General features: G+C 45.2%; 1 protein-coding gene across 4 annotated transcripts in view; it reads left to right on the forward strand.

Moving 5' to 3' along the window:
- Positions 1-8,778, forward strand: part of CREBBP (CREB binding protein) — a 180,146-nt gene that overhangs the window by 61,685 nt on the left and 109,683 nt on the right. For 3 of the 4 annotated variants that reach the window (XM_019540010.1, XM_019540011.1, XM_019540012.1), the window contains exon 3: positions 2,697-2,873. The exons of the other annotated variant lie outside the window; for it this stretch is intronic. In XM_019540010.1, the coding sequence (XP_019395555.1) occupies positions 2,697-2,873 (177 nt within the window). The remainder of the gene's footprint in view (positions 1-2,696; positions 2,874-8,778) is intronic. 4 annotated transcript variants of the gene reach the window in all.

Raw genomic sequence — 8,778 nt, forward strand, 5'->3', positions numbered from 1 at the left:
CCAAAAAAAAAAAAAAAAAAGAAAAGGAAAAAAAAGGTTCTATCAGCATGCTTGCCCAATATGGGCCATGTATTTTATAGTGATGCTCAGCTTTGGCTGTATTTAATCAACTTCATAGTTGGTCTCCATTACTGAACATATGCTACTTTTGGCAGCAGTTTAATAATAATATATTTAGTCAGGTTTCCTTGTATGGAAATGTAAGACAAAGGGCTTTTTTCCCTATGCCAGTGAAATGGGGGTGGGGTGGGGGGGAACAGGACACCTGGTTTTGTATTCAAGGAAATACGGTAACTGTTGGCTGGGTCCTGACTGGCTCAAAAGCAGTCAGCACTAGTAGATCATTTTTTCAGAAACTATTTCAGAAATGATGCTGCTTGTCTTAAAAAAAACAAAAACAAAAAAAACCACAACAACTCCCCTCCCCCCCAAAAAAACAAAACAAAAATCGAATGGATTTTGTGACTGAACAGCTTTGAAAGTTTGGTAATCCTTTCTTAGTCTATATATTTTTGTTAGGATATAGGGGTAAACTTGTGCTTAAAAATCTTACTGTTTAAAACCACATGCACTAAGACTGTGACTGATAGTTTTGTCAATACAGGTGGGTTTTAGCAGGGAAAATAAAATCAGCCAATTTCTGTGAATTCTTTTTATTTTGAAGAAAATGTTTCTGGAGAACATGGATTTATTTGAAGTGCATGGCATATACTACAGATTCTGCTCTTTGGGCACGTGTGCATGCTCCTATTCACTGAGAGTACATGAATAGAAGAGAATATAGACATGTGAAAGTGGAATCATTCTAATCGATTGGATTGCCTAATGTTTAATTTTAAATGTTGAAAAGAAAGCCAATTGTGTAGAAGCCAGTAAACCATCAGATTTTATTATGCTATTGTACTAGGCCAGATTTTGTTCACAATTAATTGTGCATACATCAGATGGAGACAGATGCGTACTGCAGTAGTTTGTATTAAATCCCCTGTTGGCTTTAGTACTTTTTGGCGCTTCTTTTGAGGAGTTGTATGGGGTCATTGTGCGATTGCTTTCCATTTATAAAATACGTTTATCAGTTCTGCTTTATTTCTGAAAAATATAGCTGTTTCATACCATTTAGACTTCAAATGGCTGTGCTAGTTCATGCATAACTTCTCCTATATGCAGATGATCAGTCTGTTTTCTTAAACAGCTTGTTTCAGTTTGTGGGACTTTATTCTCTAGTAGGACCCATTTCTTCAAACATTTCTAAACTTGAAGTTTAGAAGATCAGGGAGAGGGTAATAACACTTGAAAGAGTCTTCCAACTTTTTGTCAGTTAAAATGCTCTCAAGTTTCCTGTGCATTTTTCTTTACATTGTGCATGTGAATACAAGATGTATTCCATTTATGCATATAACAATTCAGTTAACTGCATAACTAAATGTCAGTCCTGTGTTTGTTTTCTTGTATTATCTCAAACATCAATTATCTGCGTATTGGTTAAGTGAAACAGAACAGTTGAAAGCAGCTTTTAACTTTATAACATAATTTTGCTCTGTTCAACTGCATTCCAGTTTAAGTCAGAAAATGAAATGCAGGCAGCTGTGAAAGGGCAGGCATCGGAAGCATTAAACGTCAGGGAAAATGGCAGTTCTGAGACTGGGCTGATTTCTAATAGCAGCCCTGAAACTAACTACTAGGAGCCCTGAAACAGAGAGGGCTTAATCAGTTTTGGAGCCCCTGATATTGCAGCCCTGAGTGCTCTATACTTGAGCGCTATTTACATTTAAGTTCAGGTAAATGCCTAGTCTTCTTTCAGTCCCAAGGCTATGCACTTAACCAAAGTACAGTTATATTTATCTTGTCTGCTGCACACGCAAAAAAGGAAATAATAAATGTTAATCAGAATTTGGTAAGACCTTCTCTCCCCACCTGCCATCAATGCTGCTGTATATCATCCTTGTTTAAAGTTATAACTATGAGGGTGTTTCAGAAACTGAATGAAAAAATGGTTGCCCATGCAGTGTGTCTGCGACAAAGTGGGAAACTACACAGTAGCAGGGGAGCACTGAAGATGGCACTATCCAACATGCCTGTTTATGATAGTTTAAAGAAGTGATGTGGTCCGGTAAATGATCATTGTGTACACAATAGTTTTATTTAAAAATTGTGGTTATTTTTTGAAATGCCCTCAATAATAATAATTAAAAAACCCTCATCACCATTGATTACTTATGTGAACCTGTACCTGGAAATTCTGTAGTTTAGTATGCCATACCACTTGCAGGGTTCCAAATATTTGAACAAGTAATGGAATAAAAATTTGCTAGGTGCTGTACTTTTCCCATAAGCAGTTGTATTTTCTGCCCAACAGGACACAACAGTTATCTGATTTTTGTGGGTTTTGTTAGTACAGTACTGAAGAAAGTAACCCTTTTCTTTATTCAGCGTTTTAGATACTTTTATAGCCTGCATTACTACAGACGAGATTCAGACACAAAGACAACTAACGCCAAAAAATAATTCTAGTTTGGACATGTATGTTAAGGTGCCTTACAAACTAAAAATGAACAACCGTCTCTGGGAGGAGGGAATTTTTGGCTTTTTGGATCAAATGTAATAAGCTGGATACTTAATACTTGCTTTCTTATAGTTTGTAAATATACGGAGAAAAATTAAATTTAGTAGTAATAATTTTGTTGTTTCTTTTCCAGATGGGAATGACAGGAAACACTAGTCCCTTTGGACAGCCCTTTAGTCAAACGGGAGGGCAGCAGATGGGAGCTACAGGAGTGAATCCTCAGTTACCGAATAAGCCAGGCATTACAAATAGTCTGCCTCCTTTTCCTACCGACATCAAGAGTACTTCAGTCACCAGTGTGCCAAATATGGTGAGTTACATTTAACTCATGTTATTTCCCCCTTACTTATGCATGTTCAAAGTGTTCCAAACCCATCACTATTTCAGTTGTTAAACAATTCTCCTTGATTTGATCTTGCCTGCACATGCATTTAAACTTCACGCTTGTTCAGGTGATCTCCATTTTCAGTCATTAACTGTCCGCAGTTGCTAAACTTCATGATGTAGACCACGGGTCGGCAACCCCTGGCACGCGTGCCAAATGAGGCCGTTTTGCTTGGCATGCCACGGCCAGCCCTGGCTCCAGGTAGCTGCTGCCAGCGATGGAGCCCGGGCTGCTCCCAGCAGGGCTTGCAGCATCCCAGCTAACTGCTGGGAGCAGCCCAGGATCCTGGCTGACAGCAGCTCCCCAGAGCCAGGGCTGGCTGCAGCCAAGAGGCTCCAAACAGCTGTGCCAGGCTCCGGCATCAGCACCGCACCAGCGCATGCAGGTGTGCCTTGGAGCAGGCGGTGGGAGAGGAGTCTGAGGCAGCACAGCCCCAGTCTCTCCCCTGCTCCTGGTGCAGAGGTGATGAGCCCGGCACAGCTGTTTGTAGCCAGCCCGGGCTTGGGGCAGCTGCAGCAAGCAGCGGGCTGGTTACAGACATCTGCGCTGGGCTCATCATCTCTGTGCCAGGAGCAGGGAAGAGACCAGGGCTGCGCTGCCTCAGGCCCCTCCCCCCCACCTGCTCCGAGGCATGCCTGCCAGAGCCCAGCACAGCTGTTTGGTGCCTCCCAGCTGCAGCTGGCCCTGGCTCTGGTGCCAGCCAGGATCTTGGGTTGCTCCTAGCAGTTAGCTGGGATACTGCAAGTCCTGCTGGGAGCAGCCTGAGCTCCAGCAGCTATCTGGAGCCAGGCTAGCTGCTGGCAGCCACAGAGCCCAGGCTGGGGGACAAGGGGCAGCAGGGCTGTGGGCCAGAGGCTTTGGGTGGAGGGCAAGGGGCACAAGTAGGGCATCCTGCGATGTACCCCTTGCCCTCATTTTGTTTTTCTGCCACACCAGCACTCCGGCACCTTCCAGGGTGGGCATTATATCCAAGAGAAGTGGTGCAGGCTTCTGCCCTGGGGGTGTTTAAGAGGAGGTTAGATGCACATCTTGCTGGGGTCGTTTGACCCCAGTATTCTTTCCTGCCATGGCAGGGGGTCGGACTAGATGATCTGCTCAGGTCCCTTCCGACCCTAGAAACTATGAAACTATCAGTTCATACCAGATCGGCTCTGTTAAAAGGAAAATTGATATAATTGGAGATCGGCTTTTTTTTGGCCAGTGTAGCCAGTAATGTCACTGATAGTGTTGCGTGCATGTGCTCAGTTGCAGTATGTGTGCTGCCAGGAATGCAGCCTGGCAGCGTGGAGAGCAGTCGGGCTGGTAAGTCTGTTGGGGAAGGAGTGCAGGGGGGAGGGTTGCAGATCGAGGCCTCCATGGTGAGGGAGGGAGTGGGGCTGGGGCAGGGACAGGGGCAGGTGCTGTCCAGCTAGGGTAGGGTGGGGTATGGGGCAGAGCTATCAGTGGCTTGCCTGGGGAAGGTGAGAGGGCAGCTTCCCACCACTGTGTGCTCCCCTAGGGCAGGCATGGGGGGCATGTGCCCCACAGATCTGTGCATAGAACAAGAGCAGGCTGCCCACTGCAGGCTTGGGGCCAAAGGCTGCCATGGGGTAGGGCAGGGCAGGCAGTGGTGCTGTCAGGGGAGCTATAGCTGCCCCAAAATTCACCCTAGCTATCCCTCCCAGTGCAACTCCAGCCTAGCACCATCCCCCCTGCCCCCTCCCAGGAAGAGGCCAGCACAGCCCCTGGCCCTGAGCCCACAGCAAACGGCCTTCCCTTGTCCCATGTACAAGTCCAGGGGGTACATACCTTCTGAGCTTCCCCTGGGGGTGTACACAGTGACAGGCCCCTCCCTGCTGTCCCACTCCATCCCTCACCATGGTGGGGGGGCCTCAATCTGCCCCCCAACCCTTCCACCCCCCACAGACTTGCTGGACACTGCTCTCCAAGCTGCCGGACTGCATATGAATTATCCAATTGGTATCAGCCAGTATGGCTGGTTAGTAATCTGCCATTGATATCAACAAACACGTTCTTTATTGGTGCACTCTTAGTAGACTCTTCTGCACCTATACCTTAGCTTACACTGAGCTCCAGAATAGATACAGGAAATACTCTGTTCTCTAAACTCTACTTGCAGCATTATAAGCACAAATACATTCCTAACCCAACCAGCGGCTGTTTTATGGGCAGTTCTGAAGTGGCTTGTTTGAGAGCCTGAATAGTATCTCGTGTATTCTTTTGACTCTGATTTGGAAAGTATGCTCAATGCTCCTGTGCAAGCCATGTAATACAGTGACTTCCAGCTAGTGCAGACTGCTTGTGATTATAGTTTTCATTAGTATTTTTAAGGTGTATTAATTTTGGGATGTTAAAATATTACAAATTTGGGAAATTTTATGATATTTTATGTACTTTTTCTGCAGAAAGCATAATTAAATGTCGCCAGTTTTCTCTACATCTCTGTGTATTAGGGCTAATTTAATCAAACTGCTTGTATAGTTTCTATGGAAACTACAGATCCAGTTGTGTAATGTCTTAAATGTGATAGCAGTTACTATAGTAACTCAGAGCCTTTCTGTGAGAAGCAAATTACTTATTTTTTATTTAAACTAGAAACATTGATACTTCCGCTAAAGAACAGCAATGTGTACGTTACATCCTTCTGCTTCTATATGTGGACTCTAGTTATCCTGTTAAAGCTAATAGGAATTTCTGGAATCTTAGCTTCAGTCTGTGCCTGAAAGGAAATGTGAATAGGGAAGGGAAGATATAAATCTAATAAGCTCCCAGGACTTGGTCCCACCCAGTCATTGGAGGAATCCTCCTGCTTGGTGTGAGTCTTCTCTATCGTTGAAAAATCTTTTAATCTTAAATCTGCTATGTATTGTGCTTTTGTGATTATAGAAAGGGGGTTAGTTGTTTCCTGTTAGAGTTGGAGACCTGTGTAAAGTACAGTTAAGCAAAAGTGTACGATACTTACAGTTGCTGCATAAGTACGCTATTTTTTGCTTTAAAAAAAAAAATTCACTGACTCTACTAATTCCAAAAGAAACTTCTGGAATGGGAATCAGATACAAACCTTTGTAGAGATATTTGTCTGTTTGCTGTAAACCTAAAGATAGTTCTGAAGAAATTATGAAGTTCTCTTTTCATTTCGGTGATTGGCTCTAAAACAGGGGTGGGCAATTATTTTGGGGGGAGGACGGCTTACTGAGTTTTGGCAAGCCATGGAGGGCCTCATGACAGGCAGCCAAGGGCAGATGAATATTAATTTCTAAATTCTTTAGGGGCCCTGCAGATTGGATAGAATTGCCTGGCGGGCTGCATCTGGCCCATGGGCTGCATTTTGCCCACCCCTGCTCTAAAACCTAATCATGCCAGTTTACGTATCAATGGTAGCTATTTTACTACTTATCATTTTAAGAGAAACCAAAATCTTAAATGTACCTGTCCATGTTAACTATATTGGGAGATAGTAGAATAGGGTGAAATGAGGCAGTTACCCTCTAGCAAGTTTCCTCTTACGTGAGTAAGAGGAAGAAGAGAGGAAATTTGCATTTGCTCTAACCCATTCAAAAGGTGAAATAGAAAAAGGAACTCTTTCCCTTTCTCAGACCAGAAGTCTCTCTGAGGCTGTTTACAGCATCCAAAGCAGGTTAAAAAACATCTTCCCTCTTAGTTTTCTAGGGGCCCTGGCAGATGTGTAAAAAACACAAGTAAACAAACAAACAAAAAAACCTCTCAGTGTCTTATAGGAAGAGGAATTGCATCAGTTTGATCCAGTTCCCCAGTGTCTGTATATCTTGTGCACTTCCGTGGGCCTTTTGGATACTTTTATGTAACAGCTGATTGAATCAGTTGGTAAGTAAAAACACCAAAAAGCCCCACTGTTGCATGCGAGCTATACAAATGCTGGAAAACTGAGTCAAACCATGTGTTCGTTTTGTCTTTTGTTTTGTTTGACTGTAAGCAGCCTGGGTGTCAAAAGCCTTGCATGTCAGCAGAGAAGTGTGAAACCTACTCAACTTCCATCCCCAGGCTGATTCACACAAAGGATAGTAGTCTATCAGGCCCTTGACACATATTTAATGGCACAATGGGATCTGATCTCAGACCCCAACAATCACACTTCCTGTGCATAGCAGGAGGTGCAATTTTGAGACCAGGGATCAGTTTTCCACTTGCTTTTTTAAAAAAAATCCTGAAATTACAATAAATAAAAATGTTTTAAAAAGGTCAAAAGTTAGGAAGTGTCAGGTGTCCTGCTTATAGCCTTAATATGGCCTTTTGCATATGCATTTTTACAGCCTTTAATTGCATGTTCTAGTAGCATGTGACCATATTATCAGATCTGTGTACCCTGGCTTGCTTATTGTACAGAATGAAAAGGTGTCCAATGAAAAGAAGCAGCTAGCTAATATGTCTTTGGGGGGGGTTACCCTTAATTTTTCAATATATGACAGTAACTTTAAGTACTGTACTCCATGCAAACTTTTTTTGAATACAGAAATTTATAACATCTGTCTTGGTTTTTCTGTAGTGTTGATGATCACTAGTATCCAAATGTTTCACAAATATTGATGAATGCATCTTTATAATGCCCGAGGCAGGGAGTGGTTCTATTCTGCTTTTACTATTTATCAGGAATCCAGGTTTTCTGTTTCCCACGGAAAAAAATGGGTTCTCCCTTATAACTGAGAAAAATTGAGATTTTTTAAATTTTATTTTATTTTAGCACAGAAAAACACACATTTTCCACCTTACAAAGAGCGATGGGCTAGGGGGAGCAGGATGAGTGATCAGCAGGGATTCTGTTTTTCTCTGATTTGAAAAATTGTAAATTCTCTGATTTTAAAAACTCAATCTGTGATAAAAATTAAAGGCCCCCCCAAAGCCCCCCCGATGCTGTTGGTGCCCCATACTCTCCACCCCCATTGCCGCCTCAGTCCTCTGAAGTTCCCACTTCCCCACATCAGTCCCCCACCCCCACAGACATGCAGACTCTCATGCACAGACACTGACATCCACCCCAGCAGGTAAGTGTGTGGGGGGGGGAAGGGGCAGGGTGGGGAAAAGGGAGGGTGCTGGAGGGGCCAGATGAGGAAGGGTGAGGAGTGTGTCCCTGTGCCCACTCCCAGGAGCAGGGCCAGGGGGTGAGGGCAAGGGTGCCCCTCTGTGAGTCACACGCACACAAGCTGGCCTGACAGGAAGGGTTCGCACATGGCGGCTGCCACTGCAGCTCTGCTGCTGTGCCCTGCAGTGTCTTTCCATGGCCAGCCACATTGCTTTGCAGGCAAGAGGCGCAGCAGTGGTGGGGCAGTGGCAGCTGCCACGTGCAGGCCGCACATGCTGGCTGGCTGGAGGCAGGGGAGGCCTTACTTATGGCGACACTTGGGACGTGTGGCCGGCTGCATGGCTCCATGGCACCCGCTAGCTTCCCTGCCTTGTTGCCCTTCCCTTGGGGCCTCCGCAGCCCAATGGGCGAGACCAAGCGCAACAGGGCAGAGCAGGACCACGCAGAGATATCCTTGCAGCTGCAAACCCTGTGCCACCATGGCCACATGCCCCTGCCCACAATGTTGTGCCTCTCGCTGTGGCTGAGGTGGACAAGGGGCACCTAACCATGGTGGCACAGGGCTCGCAGTGAGAAGGAGCTTCACTATCTCACCCTGCTCTGCCCTGTCACGCCCACACTCACCTCTCCCCGATCAACTCCACTTTGGCCAGGCTCCATGCTCCACTTTGCCACAACAGCTGCAGCCTCCTGCAGGTGGCAGCTGGGGCTTGGGTGCTGCTGTGGGGGGCAGGGAGCTGTGGACCCAGGTCCCTGGCCCTGTAGCCCTGGCAA

The sequence above is a fragment of the Crocodylus porosus genome, unplaced genomic scaffold (assembly GCF_001723895.1).
Source record: "Crocodylus porosus isolate Cpor-Errol unplaced genomic scaffold, CroPor_comp1, whole genome shotgun sequence".
In the NCBI taxonomy this organism is placed as follows: domain Eukaryota; kingdom Metazoa; phylum Chordata; order Crocodylia; family Crocodylidae; genus Crocodylus; species Crocodylus porosus.